At 37.5% G+C, this 21,348-nt stretch overlaps 1 protein-coding gene across 1 annotated transcript in view; it reads right to left on the bottom strand.

The window, feature by feature from the left end:
* The window catches only part of NEK1 (NIMA related kinase 1), a 234,607-nt gene that overhangs the window by 192,182 nt on the left and 21,077 nt on the right, over positions 1-21,348 (bottom strand). Inside the window, exons 6-8 of the mRNA XM_041767197.1 lie at positions 13,660-13,743; positions 4,476-4,543; positions 4,273-4,359 (exon numbers count right to left, since the gene is read on the bottom strand). Of these exons, the coding sequence (XP_041623131.1) occupies positions 4,273-4,359; positions 4,476-4,543; positions 13,660-13,743 (239 nt within the window). The remainder of the gene's footprint in view (positions 1-4,272; positions 4,360-4,475; positions 4,544-13,659; positions 13,744-21,348) is intronic.

The raw sequence follows: 21,348 nt of genomic DNA, 5'->3' as shown, positions 1-21,348 counted from the left end.
CCTGATCAAAACTCTTCTGAGTGTAGGGACAGAAGGAACATTCCTCAGCATCTTAAAAGCCATCTACAAAAAGCCCACAGCAAATATCATTCTCAATGGGGTAACATTGAGAGCATTTCCCCTAAAATCAGGAACACGACAGGGATGTCCACTCTCACCACTGCTATTCAATACAAAACTAGAAGTCCTAGCCTCAGCAATCAGACAACAAAAAGAAATAAAAGGCATTCAAAAAAATTGGCAAAAAAGAAGTCAAACTCTCCCTCTTGCAGATAACATGATACTGTATATAGAAAACCCAAAAGACTCCACCCCAAGATTGCTAGAACTCATACAGCAATTCGGCAGTGTGGCAGGATACAAAGCCCAGAAGTCAGTGGCATTTCTATACACTAACAATGAGACTGAAGAAAGAGAAACTAAGGAGTCAATCCCATTTATAATTGCACCCAAAAGTATAAGATACCTAGGAATAAACCTAACCAAAGAGGTAAAGAATCTATACCCTAAAAACTACAGAACACTTCTGAAAGAAACTGAGGAAGACACAAAGAGATGCAAAAATATTCCATGCTCATGGACTGGAGAAATAATATTGCAAAAATGTCAATGCTACTCAGGGCAATTTACACATTTAATGCAATCCCTATCAAAATACCATGGACTTTCTTTACAGAGTTGAAACAAATCATCTTAAGATTTGTGTGGCATCAGAAAAGACCCCAAATAGCCAGGGGAATATTGAAAAAGAAAACCAGAGCCGGGAGCATCACAATGCCAGATTTCAAGTTGTACTACAAAACTGTGATCAAGAGAGTATGGTACTGGCACAAAAACAGACACACAGATCAATGGAACAGAATATAGAATCCAGAAGCGGACCTTCAACAACTCTATGGCCAACTAATATTCGACAAAGCAGGAAAGACTATGCACTGGAAAAAGGACAGTCTCTTCAATAAATTGTGCTGGGAAAATTGGACAGCCACGTGCAGAAGAATGAAACTAGACCATTCTCTTATACCATACACAAAGTTAAACTCAAAATGGATGAAAGATCTAAATGTGGGAAAAAAATCCATCAAAATCCTAGAGGGGAACACAGGCAACACCCTTTTTGAACTTGGCCACAGTAACTTCTTGCAAGATACATCTATGAAGGGAAGGGAAACAAAACCAAAAATGAATTATTGGGACTTAGTTAAGATAAAAAGCTTCTGCACAGCAAAAGAAAAAGTCAACAAAACTAAGAGACAATCTAAAGAATGAGAGAAGATATTTGCAAATGAAATACAAGAAAAAGGGCTAGTATCCAAGATGTATAAAGAACTTATCAGACTCAACACCCAAGAAACAAACAATCCAATCATGAAATGGACAAAAGACAAGAACAGACATTTCACCAAAGAAGACATACACATGGCCAACAAGCACATGAGAAAATGCTCTGCATCACTTGCCATCAGGGAAATGCAAATCAAAACCACAATGAGATACCACCTCACACCAGTGAGAATGGGGAAAATTTACAAGACAGGAAAAAACAAATGTTGGAGAGGGTGTGGAGAAAGGGGAGCCCTCTTGCACTGTTGGTGGGAATGTGAACTGGTACAGCCACTCTGGAAAGTTGTGTGGAGGTGCCTCAAAGAGTTAAAAATAGATCTGCCCTACGACCCAGCAATTGCACTGCTGTGGATTTACCCCAAAGATACAGATGCAGTGAAACAGCAGGGCACCTTCCCCCAAATTTTATAGCAGCAATGTCTACAATAGCCAAACTATGGAAGGAGCCTTGGTGTCCATCGAAAGATGAATGGATAAAGAAGATGTGGTATATGTATACAATGGAATATTACTCAGCCATTAGAAACAACAAATACCCACCATTTGTTTTAACGTGGATGGAACTGGAGGGTATTATGCTGAGTGAAATAAGTCAATCAGAGAAGGACAAATATTATATGGTCTCATTCATTTGGGGAATATAAAAAATAGTGAAAGGGAACAAAGGGGAAAGGAGAGAAAATGAGTGGGAAATATCAGTGAGGGTGACAGAACTTGAGAGATACCTAACTCTGGGAAACAAACTAGGGGTAGGGGAAAGGGAGGTGGGCAGGGGGTTAGGGTGACTTGGTGACAGGCACTGATGGGGGCACTTGACAGGACGAGCACTGGGTGTTATGCTATATGTTGGCAAATCGAACTCAATAAAAAAATATACAAAAACATAAAGAGTATTATAAAAATAAAACTGGTTTAATGACGAACAAGAAAATATTAATTTACTAAAATTAAATCTGAAATAAGCTGATGTCAGCCTACTAAAATATTATGTAAGGTAAATATATTAATTATTCGATCTTACTTTAAGGACTTATACTATCTTCTTTACAGTTCTTCTCTTTTATCTTAAACATATTTATATAATTAAAAAAATACTATTTCCATTTTTAAAAGAAAAAAATAAAAGATACATAGTTCAGAGATACAGTGGTAGTAATCAACAAAAACCACCGATCCCCAAAGTTGAACTTCTTGGAAAAGAATAAAATCCATTATTGAAATCTCAAGGTTATCTTCAACCAAACTCATGAAAAACTACAAATATAAACCCTTTAACCCCCAAAATCTATTTAGTTTCAAGATTCAACTTGTAAGAAAAGTAAATGCAATTAAGTTTAATACTTATTTAGTATTGACGATGGTTATCCATGACCTTTTTAAACCATGTTCCCCACAAAATTAATTTTATATAAAATTCTCCAAAGGGTGATTAAATCCATTCCTAAAGACTGATTTTTTCATAGTTGACTTAACCACTAGAAACAAAAATAGCATTAAAATGTAAAATTAGTTTAGCTCAAAAAAATGCTACTCCTCTTAAGAATATCTACTAATACATTCCATGAACTAGATTGATCACTGTAATTTGTTTATTTATTTTAAGATTGTATTTATTTATTCATGAGCGACAGAGAGCAAGAGAGGCAGAAACACAGGCAAAGGGAAAAACAGGCTCTAGGCGGGGAGCCTGATGCAGAACTCGATCCCAGGACCCCGGATCAAGACCAGAGTCAAAGGCAGATACTCAACCACTGAACCATTCAGGTGTCCATGATCATTGCACTTTAAAATCATTTTGAAAGTACATTGCTTGGAGGGGGCAGGGGTGTGCCTCGGTGACTCAGCAGGTTGAGCATCCAACTCTTGGTTTTAGCTCAGGTCATGACCTCTGCTTCCTGGGATGGAGCCCTGAGTTGGGCCCATGCTCAGCAGGCAGGCTGCTTGGGATTCTCATTATCCCTCTCCCGCTGCCCCTCCCCATGCTTACAGGCGCAGACACGTGCTCACGGGCTCACGTGCTCACGTGTGCGCGCGAGCTTTCTCTCTCTCTCACTCTCTCTCAAATAAATAAACCTAAAAAAATACACATCCTACACAAAAGGATGATATTCTCTGCCTCAACTGCTCAGGTTTTAAATACAACTTCCTTCCCACTCTCAAAAAAAGCTATGACTTTCTTCCTTTTAGCTCCAGTGGGTGCTTTCAAATTTAAGATCAACATTTCTTGGCTAGGATATTTTAATTAGAAAGAGAGAAAATAAAGGGTAAATGGAATTCAGTAGAATTCCTCATCCCACTCACCTGACACAATCTGTTAGCTACAGTACAATTCAATTATTAGGGATTTGGGCTTGGGATCCAGACACCTGGGACTTACTTTCAAGTTGATTTACCCCTCTCTATTTGGCTTTCTTACAAGGGAAAGAAACAATAATGTATACCTACAATTCACAGGTTATTATAAAGATTAAAGGAGTGAACACATAGGAAGCATTCAAACAGTGCCTGGCATATAGTAAGTGTTCAATAAATATTAACTATTATAACGCGATAGGAAGTGATTATTACAAAGACCAAAAGTACTCTAATAATTTAAATAATAAAGTCAAACTTTTCTAGTGCCTGGCTGGCTCAGTCAGAAAAGCATGCAACTTTTGATCTTGAGGTCATGAGTTCAAGTCCCACATGGGGAAGAGAGATTACTTAAATAAATCAACAAACAAATAAATAAATAATAAAGTGAAATTTTCTAAAGTTCCTTTAGTAAGATAGTAAAATAACTTTTTTGTAATCCTCATCATATGGGTGTATGGTATATATTTACATATATGTATGTGTATTAATGACTTTAGATTAATATTCTGAAGGTTAGTAAATTTAACAGGAAAATTTAAAGGAAATATATGTAATGAATATCATTTTAAATACCTTTTATTGTTGTAAGGTTTGTTTTCACAAATTTCAGGTGATAAGTAGTATGGGGTGCCTATGCAAGTTCTAGCCAGCTCCACAGTACTAGAACAAAAAGGGAATTATTAGACAAGCTTAATATACTAAAAGATATTCAAAATTATCACACATGTACCATCATGGACATTACGTCAAAACAAAGTTTAAAACTGATATGTTACCTATTAAGTACTCTAGCGATTCCAAAATCTCCCAGTTGTACTGTCCCATCTTTAGTTAAAAATATATTCTGTTAAAGAGATGAAAAAAATAGAAGTACTGTTACAGTCCAGTTCTGAGTTGACAACTCTTTCCTTTAAAGTGAATCTAGTTTACAAAAACGCTGCAATAACTGGATATACACATACAAAAGAATGTAGATCCCTATCACATACTATACACAAAAATTAATTCAAAATGGGTTCTTAAGTATAGAAACTAGAACTATAGGACTCCTGAAGGAATATATAGGAAGATCAGTGACCCTAAGGAGGAGGGGCAAGATGGCGGAAGAGTAGGGTCCCCAAATCACCTGTCCCCACCAAATTACCTAGATAACCTTCAAATCATCCTGAAAATCTACGAATTCGGCCTGAGATTGAAAGAGAGACTAGCTGGAACGCTACAGTGGAAGAGTTCGCGCTTCTATCAAGGTAGGAAGACGGGGAAAAAGAAATAAAGGAACAAAAGGCCTCCAAGGGGGAGGGGCCCCCCGAGGAGCCGGGCTGTGGCCGGGGCGAGTGTCCCCAGGACAGGAGAGCCCCGGCCCGGAGAAGCAGGAGCTGCACCAACCTTCCCGGGCGGAAAGGGGCTCGCAGGGAGTTAGAGCAGGACCCAGGAGAGCGGGGATGCCCTCGGGCTCCCTGGGACATTAACAGACACCTGCAGCGCACGCAGGAGAGCGCCCCGAGCTCCCTAAGGGCTGCAGCGCACACGGCGGGACCCGGAGCAGCTCGGGTGGGGGGGCTCGGGCGGCAGCTCCGCGGAGGGGGCTGCGCGGCTCCGGGAGCAGCTCGGCGGCGGGGGCTCCAGCAGAGGAAGAGGCTCCGCACAGAGGGGGCTGCGCGGCTCCGGGAGCAGCTCGGAGAGACTCGGGCGGCGGCTCCACGGAGGGGGCCGCGCGGCTCCTGGAGCTGCTCGGAGGAACTCGGACGGCGGCTCCGCAGAGGCGGCTGCGCGGCTGGGAGCGCAAATCCAACGGCGCAAGCGCCGGAGCACAGGGCGCCGGGACACAGCCCAGGATCCGGCCTCCCCCGGGGCAGGCAGAGGCCGGGAGGGCCCAGGACAGCGAGGACGCTCCTGCCCCAGCTGAGCAGATCAGCGGCCCCGCCCGGAGCCTCCAGGCCCTGCAGACGGAGAGCCCCGGAGTCACTGTGGGAGCTGAATCCAGGTTTCCAGAGTTTCCCCCCGCCACTGCGGCTGTTCCTCCTGGGGCCTCACGGGGTGAACAACCCCCACTGAGCCCTGCACCAGGCAGGGGCAGAGCAGCTCCCCCAAGTGGTAACACCTGAGAATCAGCACAGCAGGCCCCTCCCCCAGAAGACCAGCGACACGGACCAGTTCCAGGGGAAGTCAAGGGACTCAAAGTATACAGAATCAGAAGATACTCCCCCGTGTTTTTTGTTTGTTTGTTTTGTTGTGTGGGTTTTTTTCTTTCTTTCTTTTTGATTTCTGATTCAAAGATATCAGAAGATACTCCCACGTGTTTTTTGTTTTTTTGTGTTTTTTCTTTCTTTCAATTTCTGATTGCTTCTTTTGATTTCTTTTCAAAGTATTTCTGATTGCTTCTTTTGATTTCTTTTCAAAGTATTTCTGATTGCTTCTTTTGATTTCTTTTCAAAGTATACAGAATCAGAAGATACTCCCACGTGTTTTTTGTTTTTTTTTATTTTTGTTTTGTGTTATTTTTTCTCTTTCTTTCTTTTTGATTTCTGATTGAATTCCCCCCTCTTTTTTTCACCTTTCTTTCCTTTTCTTTCTCTTTTTCTTCTCCTTTTCCCCTTTTTTTCTTCTTTCTCTTTTTTCTTTTTCTCTTTTCTTTCCTTCCCTCTCTTTTCTTCCTTTTCCCAATACAACTTGTTTTTGGCCACTCTGCACTGAGCAAAATGACTAGAAGGAAAACCTCACCTCAAAAAAAAGATTCAGAAACAGTCCTATCTCCCACAGAGTTACAAAATCTGGATTACAATTCAATGTCAGAAAGCCAATTTAGAAGCACTATTATACAGCTACTGGTGGCTCTAAAAAAAAGCATAAAGGACTCAAGAGACTTCATGACTGCAGAATTTAGATCCAATCAGGCAGAAATTAAAAATCAATTAAATGAGATGCAATCCAAGCTAGAGGTCCTAACGACGAGGCTTAACGAGGTGGAAGAACGAGTGAGTGACACAGAAGACAAGTTGATGTCAAAGAGGGAAACTGAGGAAAAAAGAGACAGACAATTAAGAGACCATGAAGACAGATTAAGGGAAATAAACGACAGCCTGAGGAAGAAAAATCTATGTTTAATTGGGGTTCCCGAGGGCGCCGAAAGGGACAGAGGGCCAGAATATGTATTTGAACAAATCCTAGCTGAAAACTTTCCGAATCTGGGAAGGGAAACAGGCATTCAGATCCAGGAAATAGAGAGATCCCCCCCTAAAATCAATAAAAACCGTTCAACACCTCGACATTTAATTGTGAAGCTTGCAAATTCCAAAGATAAAGAGAAGATCCTTAAAGCAGCAAGAGAAAAAAAGTCCCTGACTTTTATGGGGAGGAATATTAGGGTAACAGCAGACCTCTCCACAGAGACCTGGCAGGCCAGAAAGGGCTGGCAGGATATATTCAGGGTCCTAAATGAGAAGAACATGCAACCAAGAATACTTTATCCAGCAAGGCTCTCATTCAAAATGGAAGGAGAGATAAAGAGCTTCCAAGACAGGCAGGAACTGAAAGAATATATGACCTCCAAACCAGCACTGCGAGAAATTTTAAGGGGGACTCTTAAAATTCCCCTTTAAGAAGAAGTTCAGTGGAACAATCCACAAAAACAAGGACTGAATAGATATCATGGTGACACTAAACTCATATCTGTCAATAGTAACTCTGAACGTGAACGGGCTTAATGACCCCATCAAAAGGTGCAGGGTTTCAGACTGGATAAAAAAGCAGGACCCATCTATTTGCTGTCTACAAGAGACTCATAGACAGAAGGACACCTACAACCTGAAAATAAAAGGTTGGAGAACCATTTACCATTCAAATGGTCCTCAAAAGAAAGCAGGGGTAGCCATCCTCATATCAGATAAATTAAAATTTACCCCGAAGACTATAGTGAGAGATGAAGAGGGACACTATCTCATACTCAAAGGATCTATCCAACAAGAGGACTTAACAATCCTCAATATATATGCCCCGAATGTGGGAGCTGCCAAATATTTAAACCAATTAATAACCAAACTGAAGAAATACTTTGATAATAATACACTTATACTTGGTGACTTCAATCTAGCTCATTCTACCCTTGATATGTCTTCTAAGCACAACATCTCCAAAGAAACGAGAGCTTTAAATGATACACTGGACCAGATGGATTTCACAGATATCTACAGAACTTTACATCCAAACTCAACTGAATATGCATTCTTCTCAAGTGCACATGGAACTTTCTCCAGAATAGACCACATACTGGGTCACAAATTGGGTCTGAACCGATACCAAAAGATCGAGATAGTCCCCTGTATATTCTCAGACCATAATGCCTTAAAATTAGAACTTAATCACAACAAGAAGTTTGGAAGGACCACAAACACGTGGAGGTTAAGGACCATCCTGCTAAAAGATGAAAGGGTCAACCAGGAAATTAAGGAAGAATTGAAAAGATTCATGGAAACTAATGAGTATGAAGATACAACCGTTCAAAATCTTTGGGATGCAGCAAAAGCAGTCCTGAGGGGGAAATACATCACAATACAAGCATCCATTCAAAAACTGGAAAGAACTCAAATTCAAAAGCTCACACATAAAGGAGCTAGAGAAAAAGCAGTAAATGGACCCCACCCACAGCAGCAGAAGAGAGTTAATTAAAATTCGAGCAGAACTAAATGAAATCGAAACCAAAAGAACTGTGGAACAGATCAACAGAACCAGGAGTTGGTTCTTTGAAAGAATTAATAAGATAGATAAACCATTAGCCAACCTTATCAAAAAGAAGAGAGAGAAGACTCAAATTAATAAAATCATGAATGAGAAAGGAGAGATCACTACCAACACCAAGGAAATAGAAACGATCTTAAATACATATTATGAACAGCTATACACCAATAAATTAGGCAATCTAGAAGAAATGGACGCATTCCTGGAAAGCCACAAACTACCAAAACTGGAGCAGGAAGCAACAGAAAACCTGAACAGGCCAATAACCAGGGAGGAAATTGAAGCAGTCATCAAAAACCTCCCAAGACACAAGAGTCCAGGGCCAGATGGCTTCCCAGGGGAATTCTATCAAACGTTTAAAGAAGAAATCATACCTATTCTACTAAAGCTGTTTGGAAAGATAGATAGAGATGGAGTACTTCCAAATTCGTTCTATGAGGCCAGCATCACCTTAATTCCAAAACCAGACAAAGACCCCACCAAAAAGGAGAATTACAGACCAATATCCCTGATTAACATGGATGCAAAAATTCTCAACAAGATACTAGCCAATAGGATCCAACAACACATTAAGAAAATTATTCACCATGACCAAGTAGGATTTATCCCCGGGACACAAGGCTGGTTCAACACTCGTAAAACAATCAATGTGATTCATCATATCAGCAAGAGAAAAACCAAGAACCATATGATCCTCTCATTAGATGCAGAGAAAGCATTTGACAAAATACAGCATCCATTCCTGATCAAAACCCTTCAGGGTGTTGGGATAGAGGGAACTTTCCTTGACATCTTAAAAGCCATCTACGAAAAGCCCACAGCAAATATCATTCTCAATGGGGAAGCACTGGGAGCCTTTCCCCTAAGATCAGGAACAAGACAGGGATGTCCACTCTCACCACTGCTGTTCAACATAGGTCTGGAAGTCCTCGCCTCAGCAATCAGACAACAAAAAGACATTAAAGGCATTCAGATTGGCAAAGAAGAAGTCAAACTCTCCCTCTTCGCCGATGACATGATACTCTACACAGAAAACCCAAAAGCCTCCACCCCAAGATTGCTAGAACTCATACAGCAATTTGGTAGTGTGGCAGGATACAAAATCAATGCCCAGAAATCAGTGGCATTTCTATACACTAACAATGAGACTGAAGAAAGAGAAATTAAGGAGTCAATCCCATTTACAATTGCACCCAAAAGCATAAGATACCTAGGAATAAACCTAACCAAAGAGGTAAAAGATCTATACCCTAAAAACTATAGAACACTTCTGAAAGAAATTGAGGAAGACACAAAGAGATGGAAAAATATTCCATGCTCATGGATTGGCAGAATTAATATTGTGAAAATGTCAATGTTACCCAGGGCAATTTACACGTTTAATGCAATCCCTATCAAAATACCATGGACTTTCTTCAGAGAGTTAGAACAAATTATTTTAAGATTTGTGTGGAATCAGAAAAGACCCCGAATAGCCAGGGGAATTTTAAAAAAGAAAACCATATCTGGGGGCATCACAATGCCAGATTTCAGGTTGTACTACAAAGCTGTGGTCATCAAGACAGTGTGGTACTGGCACAAAAACAGACACATAGATCAATGGAAGAGAATATAGAACCCAGAAGTGGACCCTGAACTTTATGGTCAACTAATATTCGATAAAGGAGGAAAGACTATCCAGAAGAAAGACAGTCTCTTCAATAAATGGTGCTGGGAAAACTGGACATCCACATGCAGAAGAATGAAACTGGACCACTCTCTTTCACCATACGCAAAGATAAACTCAAAATGGATGAGAGATCTAAATGTGAGACAAGATTCCATCAAAATCCTAGAGGAGAACACAGGCAACACCCTTTTTGAACTTGGCCACAGTAACTTCTTGCAAGATACATCCACGAAGGCAAAAGAAACAAAAGCAAAAATGAACTATTGGGACTTCATCAAGATAAGAAGCTTTTGCACAGCAAAGGATACAGTCAACAAAACTAAAAGACAACCTATAGAATGGGAGAAGATATTTGCAAATGACATATCAGATAAAGGGCTAGTTTCCAAAATCTATAAAGAACTTATTACACTCAACACCAAAGAAACAAACAATCCAATCATGAAATGGGCAAAACACATGAACAGAAATCTCACAGAGGAAGACATGGACCTGGCCAACATGCACATGAGAAAATGCTCTGCATCACTTGCCATCAGGGAAATACAAATCAAAACCACAATGAGATACCACCTCACACCAGTGAGAATGGGGAAAATTAACAAGGCAGGAAACAACAAATGTTGGAGAGGATGCGGAGAAAAGGGAACCCTCTTACACTGTTGGTGGGAATGTGAACTGGTGCAGCCACTCTGGAAAACTGTGTGGAGGTTCCTCAAAGAGTTAAAAATAGACCTGCCCTACGACCCAGCAGTTGCTCTGTTGGGGATTTACCCCAAAGACTCAGATGCAATAAAACGCCAGGACACCTGCACCCCGATGTTTCTAGCAGCAATGTCCACAATAGCCAAACTGTGGAAGGAGCCTCAGTGTCCATCGAAAGATTAATGGATAAAGAAGATGTGGTTTATGTATACAATGGAATATTACTCAGCCATTAGAAACGACAAATACCCACCATTTGCTTCAACATGGATGGAACTGGAGGGTATAATGCTGAGTGAAGTAAGTCAATCGGGAAAGGACAAACAGTGTATGTTCTCATTCATTTGGGGAATATAAATAATAGTGAAAGGGAATATAAGGGAAGGGAGAAGAAATGTGTGGGAAATATCAGGAAGGGAGACAGAACATAAAGACTCCTAACTCTGGGAAACGAACTAGGGGTGGTGGAAGGGGAGGAGGGCAGGGGTTGGGGGGGAATGGGTGACGGGCACTGAGGGGGACACTTGACGGGATGAGCACTGGGTGTTATTCTGTATGTTGGTATACTGAACACCAATAAAAATTAATTTATTAAAAAAAGAAAAAAAAAGGAATATATAGGAATATATCTTCATGTCATTGGACTGGGCAGTGGTTTCTTAATGTGACACCAAAAGCACAAGCAAAAAAAAAAAAAAAAGAAAACAGATAAAGTGGACTTCACCAAAAATAAAAACTTTTATTCAAAGAAGACCATCAAAATTAACAGATAACCCACAAAACTGGAGAAAATACCTGCAAATTATTTAGCTGACAAAGAATTTGTATCCAGAATAACGAACTATTACAATTCAGCAGCAACAGAAGACAATGTATTTAAAATACACAAAGTCACATGTGATTGCATTTACATAAATGTCCAGAACAGCCAAATCCATTGAGAAAGAAAGTAGATTAGTGGTTTCCAGAGTGTAGGTACAGAGGGAATGGAAAGTGATTGCTAATAGTACAGAGTTTCTTTTTGGAGTGATAAAATGTTCTAGAATTAGAGAATGGTGATGGTTTTACAACTCTGTGAAATACTAAAGATCACTGACTGTACATTTTCAGTGGGTGAATGTTACCATATTTGAAATATATCTCAACAGTACATTTAAAAAATGAACCCAGGCCTTCCCCTCCATCACAAAAACAAAACAAAACAAAAAAAAAACTCTGCCAAAAATTCTAATTAGCCCAAATTAAATTGTTACAGTTTTGTAACAAACTGACCTTAAAATTTTCCTGTAATTTGGCCAAATAATTTGCATTCATAAATACATAACTCCAGTCCTCTACCAAACAGTAAAAGCAAGAGTTTGTGGAACATGAATTAAACTCTGTATCATTCAGGATACTTGAACCAGACACATTTTACAGCCTCTCTTTCTAGTAAATAAAATCTTAAAACAAAACAAAACAAAAACAAAAACAGAGTAAGAACAGTTGTATACAGAAAACCATTTAGAAATTTTAGGAAAAAACAGTCACTATTTTAATAAAAGTAAATAGGTAAGTATCAGTTTATACAAAATTAGAAGGGGATTTAGTTAACTGGAAAGTTGGCTGAGAAATTCACCTAGAGTGCAACTAAGAGACAGAAATAAAACGTCAAAGAACAAGTAAGGTACTTAGGGTTAGATTAAGAAGCTCCAATATATGTCTAGAAACAAAATTCAGAAGACCATGAAGGTAGTGATAGAGAAATAATTTTTGAAAAAAATATCGCTCAGGGATCCCTGGGTGGCTTAGTGGTTTAGCGCCTGCCTTTGGCCCAGGGCATGATCCTGGAGTCTTGAGATTGAGTCCCAGGCTGGGCTCCTTGCATGGAGCATGCTTCTCCCTCTGCCTGTGTCTCTGCCTCTCTCTCTTTCTCTCTCTCTCTCTCTCTCTCTCCCTCCCTCCTTGCATGGAGCATGCTTCTCCCTCTGTCTGTGTCTCTGTCTCTCTCTCATGAATAAATAAATAAAATCTTTAAAAAAAATAAAGCTGAATCATATTCTATATTTAAAAAAAAAAGAGGAAAAGAAACAAATATTGCTCAACATTTCCAGAACATTTCTAGGGGATATATACATTCTCAGATAAAAACTGGACCTCAGGGATCCCTGGGTGGCGCAGCGGTTTGGCGCCTGCCTTTGGCCCAGGGCGCGATCCTGGAGACCCGGGATCGAATCCCACGTCAGGCTCCCGGTGCATGGAGCCTGCTTCTCCCTCCGCCTGTGTCTCTGCTTCTCTCTCTCTCTCTCTCTCTGTGACTATCATAAATAAATAAAAAATTAAAAAAAAAAAAAAAAAAAAAAAAACTGGACCTCACCAAAGCACAACCCTGAGAAATCTCAGAACAATGAGGAGAGAAAGTCATCCAAAGAAAAAAACAAGGATAAGAAATCAAGGGCTTTAAATTCCTAAATAGTAACACCAGAAGACAAAAGACAAATGACCAATATCTTCAAAATTCTATAGGAGAACAAACTTTCAACCTAGAAGTTTACATTCAAATTATCATCAAAGTAAGAGAGAGGAATAAGGTCATCTTCAGACATACAATATCCCCCCAAAATAGGCCTTCTATGTATCTATTTTTCGAGTTTTTCCCATCATTTTGAGAGAAAGGAGAATATAGGAAATAGGCAGGAGATCTAACACATGATGCATATAAAAAAAGATTTCTAGCATTACAGTGAAGGGGGAACAGTGAAGAAAGCAGATAATCCATGCAGACTGGTGTGGGTTCAAAAATTTTAGCAAAGACAATGCTGGCCCAATATTCTTATTCAATTTAGAAGTTACTAGTGACAGAATAAACATACCTGTGACTTTATGTCTCGATGAAGAATTTTTCGATCATGTACATGTTTCAAGGCCAAACATATCTGTACAAACCAGTCCAAAATCTAGGGGGAAATAAAATTTATCATTTATTTTAAAATTTACATTTCATAGTAGTCTTTTCTTAACCAATAAAAGCATTCAGGAACATCTGGGGTTGAGGGGAACCAAGTTCTTAAACAAATTTAGGGTATAATTTTTAAATTTCACTATAATTAACGACTGTAACTTTAAGGAGACAGTCAAGCCAACTGACACATTATGTGCAGGGTACACACTAACATTAAAATGTAAGAGACTGGGGACGCCTGGGTGGCTCAGTGGTTGAGCATCTGCCTTTGGCTCAGGGTGTGAGCCCAGGTCTGGAGATAGAATCCCGGAAAGGGCTTCCCTGCAGGGAGCCTGCTTCTCCCTCTGTCTGACTCTATGTCTCTCATGATTAAATAAATAAATCTTTAAAAAATAATAAATAAAATGTAAGAGACTGATACTGAAGCATCTCCTATAAATCAGAATTAATAACAGAAATTTCCAAAGAAGAGTGAAAAATGGAAATACTTTATATTTTATGATACTGTGATGGTGAATCACTTTATTTTTAAATACATCTTTTTTTTCTACAAAAATAAAAATCACAAAAGGAAAAAAATCAGGCTGAAAATTTGGAAGTCATCACGGACTTTCATCTCTTTCCACATTCACCATATATAAACACATTCTCTGAAGCTGGCTACTTGAAAGTAAAAGAATTTAATTTCTACCCCTTTCCTAACATCAAAAGAATTCCAAGTCAATGGTATTTTTAAACAGGAAAAAGTTAAATTATAAAATGATCAAAGAAAGCAGAAGTTAATTTTCTATAATCTTTGATTGAAGGACTTTCAAAACATGACACAAAACCCCTAAGTGACAAAGGAAAAAACACTGACAATGTTGACTATATAAAATTTAAAACATTTGGCAAAATACATAATCAAGGGTAATAATTATTTAAGAAAATAGCTGCAACATAATTGAAAGATTGCTAATTCTGAAATATGCAAAAGCTCTTCCAAATCATTAAGAAAAATACTGGCAGCCAAAATAAGAAGTGGAGAAAAGACTGGAAAAGCAAATGATGGAGAAAAGATAAGCCAATAAACATATATACAAAATATTAATAAAAAACTTTAAAAATAATAACAGTAATTAAAACATCTTTGTAACTTGAGAAAATCAAAATAATACAAAAGATTGGCCAGAATCTAAGGAAATAAGTATGCAAAGACTTATTAGTCTTTGGCAAGACTTATCAGTCTTTGACAAAAGACTTATTAGTCTTTGACAAAAGACTTATTAGTCTTTGACAAAAGACTTATAGTCTTTTGACAAAGTATGTAAAAATTTTAAATTCATATACCACTTAAAAGAGCAACTGGAATTTCAAATTTATCCTACAGATACAGTATCAGATACAAAAAGGAGGTAAAAGATGTTCATCCCAGCATGTTCATCACAGCAAAAACAATATAAACACCTAAATACATCAAGAGGCATAGTTAAATATACTGTCATATTGCTATACTAGAAATACTACGCAGCCACTGAAAAGAATTAAGTACTTCCATGTATACTGTTAAGTTTAAAAAAAAAAAAAGAGTTACAGAATGGTATGCATAGCATAAGGTATGCATTAGGTATGCATATCTAAACTCTATATAATTGTATATGAGTGTATGGAGTATGTAGGAATGAAAAAAATAAAGGAAGCATAAGAGGATACCAGTTAACAGTGTTTACACCTCAGAGAAGAGGATTTTCATTAGATAAAATGAAGTAAGCAAATACTTTTTACTCTTTGCAGTACTTTTTAAAAAGAACATTACATTAAAATAACCAAAAAATATTTTTTAATCAATTTTCTTTAAAAACAAACCTCTTAGTTCAGTTGCAATACATATTTACTGAGGGCTATACAATTAAGTTCCTTTCTATATTTACATTAGGAATTATAAGCAGAAAACTGAAAAACTGTTCTCTGACTTTGAGTTCACATGGTGGTTGAAATGCATTTATAAATAAATATGCCTATAATAAAATGCACATGTTTTATAATCGCGATATATACATTAAGAGAGCAATTAATTCAACTAGGGAGGGGTTAGGAAAAAGTACAAAAAGATGAAAAATAAGTTGTTGAGTCTTATTTTTATGCGTTCTATCTGTAAGCTAGAACACATCTTAGAAACCATGCATGCCTCGTTTTACAGATAGGGTTTTTCATTACCATATTTACCATATCTATATTCCTTTATAATTTGACAAAAATATATCCAACACCAATAATATACCTGATAGGTGCAGGAATTGGCAAAAGGTAATAAAAGAGCTCACAGACCAAGAGTCAGCAAGTTTATTCTGTAAAGGGCCAGAAAGTAAATCTTTTAGGCTTTGCAGGCCATATTGTCTCTGTCTCAACTCAACTATGCCACTGTAGGATAAAAGCAGCCATAGATTACTATATACAAATAAACATAACTGTGTTTCAATGAAACTTTACTTAGAAATACAGACAGTGGTATGAGATTGTCCCACAGGCCATTGTTTCCTGACTCCTAGCAAAGACTATTGATTCCTACCCAAGTAGGAATGAAGAAGCACAAGAGAAGGATAGCCAACTAAGCCTAAAGTTGATAAAACTAGACAGAAGAGGTGATTCCATGGCAAAATTCTGATGGAAAGTACAAAGTTGAGGAGAATACGGAGAATACATATAGGCATATTGGCTCTGTCTATCCAGTGAAGAGTCTTAGAGTTTGCTTAAGGTGAGGCTGGGTGAAAGGAAAGGCCCTTAAATTATAACCCTGCTTCTAATCTCCCCTTTTCACTTCTTTGTACATATTAATTCATATTAATAAAATATTATAAAATACTGCAGGGATAATGGCATTTTTTTTTTGTTCAAAGGCTTTCAAATACATGTTACAAAATGTGAACCTGCTCACTTTATGATAATAACTATAAGCTTGTCTGAATTAGTTTTATGTATACATTATTTTGATTACTACAGATTGCTTTTAGATCACTAAAACAATACCATAGTCCACCTTCTCTAATCCAAAACTCAAGTTTCTTTGTGCAATGAGACATTTAAAATTTTACTAAAGTATAAGTTTGAGAAACTTTTATTGCTAAAGATATTAAAAGAAAAATAAAACTTGGCTTTCTCTTTTTTAGAACGGTAGACTGATTTTAGAAATAATAAGAGGTAATAAGAACTATTTACCTTCTATGTAATGTGTCCAGCAAGCAGATAGTCTATGCCACCAGAATAATTTTCTCTGATTTGTGCTGACTTTATCATTCGATTATTTTTTTTGAACAAAGGTTTCTCACCTAGGAGAGAGCTAGGGATCCTTATAATTGTACTGCCTTTATGTATTTTGTTTTCAATTTTTAGAATTATAGTAAAACACACAATACAAAATCCGTCATCTTAACCATTTTTGCATGTATACTTCAGTGATATTAGGTACATTCACGTTGTTCTGCAACCATCACCACCCATCCAACTCCAGAGCTCTTTTTCATCTTGCACAACTTAAACTTTATACCCATTAAATAACTACCTATTGCATCTACCCCTAGTCCCTGGAAATCACTATTCTACTTTCTGGGTCTACAATTTTGAGTACTCCAAGTACCTCATATAAGTGGAATCATTTGATATTCATCTTTTTGTAGGTAGTTTATTTGACCTAGCATAATGTTCTCAGGTTGATCCATATTGTATTTGTATTGTACGTTGTAGTATATTTCTGAATTTCCTTCTTTTCTAAGGCCAACTGATATGGAGGGATTTCTGTCATTTTGTTACTGGTTTTCAATATGCCTCATAGCTCTTTTATCCCTCATTTTCTACATTATTATTTTCTTTTGTGTTTAGTTTTTTATAGTGAAATATTTAAATTCATCTCATTTCCTTTTGTATATATTCTGTATCTATTTTCTTTGCAGCCACCATTGGGGATTACATTTAACATCCTAAAATGTTAAGAAAGTGTCAGCCCAGTGTTTTCTGGCCTCCAAAGTGAGAAATCTCCTGAAAATCTTGGTGAGGCTCCTCTCTTACATGTGATGACTCACTTTAATATGTTGCTTTCCAGATTGTTTGTCTTTGACTTTCAACAGTTTGATTCTAATCTGTCTAGGTATGGATCTTGTTCAGTTCATCCTATTTGGGAGTTTGTGGAGTTTCTTGAATGTTTACATTCAAGTCTTTTACCAAATTCAGGGAGTTCTCAGCTATTAATTCTTCAAATATTTGCTCTGCCCCTTTCTATCTATTCCTTCTGGGACTTCCACAAAGCAAAAATTAGTTTGATAATACCCCAAAGGTCCCTTATGCTCTGTTCTTATTTCTTCAGTCTTTCTTTTCTGTTCTTCAGACTCCATAATTTCCATTGTCTAAAATTCAAGTTCACCGACTCTTTCTCCTTCCTGTTCATATCTGATTCTAAATTGCTCTAATAAATTTTTCATTTCAGTTACTGTATTTTTCAGCTCTAGAATATTTTTGGTTTAAGTTTTTATCTTTATTGATATTTTCATTTTGTTCATACTTTTTTAACTTATTCTATGTGTTACTTTAGCTCTTTGAGCAGCTGAAAGACAATATTTTAAAGTCTTTGTCTAGTAGATCCACCATCAGGTCTTTTTCAGACAGTTTCTGTCAGCTGATTTTTTTCCCTTTGAATGGGTCATACTTTCCTACTTCTTCATATGCCTTATGACTTTGAAAAATAGTCAGTTGACTGGACTCTAATAACATGGTGATTCTGAAAATCAGACTCTTCTTGAACTTGTCTATTTTTGCTAATTGTCGTATGGTGTCTCTGAGCCAAGAATCAGCCTGAGGTGCAAACTTAAAATCTTCTCAGGTCTTTTCTGAGCCTTCATCTTTCTCTGGGTATACACTGTGACTTTCTAATTTCCCTTTTTAATATATGTGGCTGCTTTCGAATACCTTAGTTTTTAATGTCTGTCTCCAAAAATGGAAAAAGGAGAAATGGAGAAGGGAAAAAAAAAAGGCAGTGGCCCTTTAAATCTCCAGGAAGTCACCTCAGCAAGAAGGGGTGGGGCTTGTAACAATGGGGGAGGTACAACAACACTGGCTGCCCACCTCCTTGTCTGCACCTCCACAATCAGAAATTGCAATTAACATTCAGAGCACAGATCCCTGACATTTGGAGGACATGGATCTCCTTGTCAACCTTGGTTTCCAAAGGTCCATTCAGACTGTTTCTGGAAAGCATGCAAGTTGACTGCCTGGATGCTGGAAGGTGGGAATTGGGTAGCAACCATTGCTACCTAGCTAAGAGCTAAAATTGAAAATAACTACAATTTATTATTCAAACTTTCACCTAGAAATTATACCCCTACAAAATATACTCCAGAGATCCAAAATAGTTTGATCAGATAGATTCTGCCACTGTAATTGTGTAGGTGCAAAGACAGATTTCTCCTGCTTCCTACTCTACCATCTTCCCAGAATCCTTTTGATCCATATTTATTTTTAGATATTTTGTCACTTTGATTAAACAGATAACCTAGTATTATTTTTCAAGGATGTAATAGTATTAGAAAATACACTATTAATATATTTACTAACTCAATATTGTTGTAACAGCCACACGGTAAGATGTGCCAAATCAACAAAGAAGCTCAGCCTTTTCCGGGTTAAGTTTACCTAAGAATTATTAATATAAATATTTCAGAAAATGTATGCTTTATGAGAAGGTTCTAGATACATGCCAGTGACTTTGCTACCTATATTTATCCTTAAGGAAAATATTCATCAAGCTCTTATCAAATATCCCTATAGAAAATTTTACATTTCTATAGAAGAGAATATAGAAATTCTATTATTGGTTACTATAATAAATTAACCACAGACTTTCAGTCTCATTTTTTCCTTACCAGAGACTCCTGGAAAGGACAGTACTAGGAACAATGAACTACTGACAATTCAAAAAATAGACTCTTGGCTACAAGCTTCAGAGCTGACACTGCTTAAATTGGACAATGGACTAAGTCAAGATTTCTAAGATTTTTTTTAGTCCAAAAGCTGACACACATGATGAAAGCATAGTGCCCCAAGACCCGGCCAGATAAGAATTACTAGGACTGAATGAACTGAATAAAATGAAATTAAATTGTGGGTACTTGTTTGGAATGTGACTGGTATTATTCTTTTTTTGTTCTTTCAAGATTTTATTTATGGTGGCATTTATTTACTGCGGGGACCCTGCTTCTCCCTCTGCCTATGTCTTTGCTTCTCTATGTTTCTCATGAATAAATATTTTTTAAAAAAATAAAAAAAAGTATACTCCTTTTTACCAATATAAATGATCAGCTGTGCAATCAAGGCCATACCTGGAATGCCTGAACTGAAAACGACTTTCATTCAGTTATGACAAGCCCACACTAAGAAATATATGTGAGCCAATTCCTATATTGTACTGCCAGGAAACTGCCCTAGTACCTAATTTAGAAGGTCTCAGCATCACAGGTGGCAAGGTCATTTGCCAGTAGCCTAAAACGACAGCAGATTTGGAAACCTTCAAGAATAAAGAAAATCACCCAAATTTATAGGTACTACAGGTGAAATCTGCTGGAGAATGTACTAGGTTTGGTTTACTGGCCTCAGGATAAAAGAGAAAATAAATTTAAAAAAAAATCTAATCCAAGATCCTTATGAAAACTTCTGGACAGAAATCAATTTTGCAGCCTTAGTAGTTGCCCAATATTGTAGGGCTCTAGATTTTCAGAGCAAACTCAAGGTACCTATATGCTTAATTAACACTCTCACTGAACATAATATTAGAGCAAACCCTTGTAAGATGACTCTTGCCTTTGAAAATATATATATATATATGAAAACTATGATCAAAAGAGAGTAGACTATCAGGAAATGTATCTAAACTTGGAAATAAGGCAAATGTAGTGGGAAATCTTTTACATATTTATGTGGGCAAAGGCCATCCATAGATTGTTTAGCTCACTTCATTGCTTACCACTGATTAAAAGTCATAGACTTTCAGGTTGCTTCCTAACTCTGAATTTTCGTCCAGTAAAGATGCAAACAAGGAAGTATCACACCAAAGAGAATGGCTTGAGTAATTGGAGAATCACCTTGTTTCAGAGGTCTTTCTCTCCTCATTTCTATTCTAGAAATGCACAAAATCATCTCAGATTCATGCTAGCCTGCATTCTAAAACAAAAAAATAGCCTCTGGCCTCTACGTTTTTCTGCTTCAATGTCCAGATACTAGAATATAGTAGTAATAGGATGTTTCTCTTTAAATAATTCCCATTTCGAATAAGCTAAAATAAATAATGTTCTTCTTTATGTTAACAAAACACCATTCTGAAGAGCAGAAAAAATGCTATTAACTTAAAAGAAAGACTTGCCAAATTCTTATTGTTTATAATGGAATAATCTGAGATGGATAAAAACATATAGAGTAGATCTCCATAATAATTTCTGGGATAACACAATACATAATATAGACACATACATATATATCATTATATGCCAAGAACATTTATCCAACTACAGAACCAGACCCACAGAGTATCAGTGTACTTTATAGGAGAATGTTATGAAATCTAATAGTAAGCATTTTAAAG

The sequence above is a fragment of the Vulpes lagopus genome, chromosome 8 (genome assembly GCF_018345385.1).
Source record: "Vulpes lagopus strain Blue_001 chromosome 8, ASM1834538v1, whole genome shotgun sequence".
Taxonomy (NCBI): domain Eukaryota; kingdom Metazoa; phylum Chordata; class Mammalia; order Carnivora; family Canidae; genus Vulpes; species Vulpes lagopus.
Note: the sequence above shows the minus strand (reverse complement) of the source record. Positions and strands in the feature narration are given on the sequence as shown.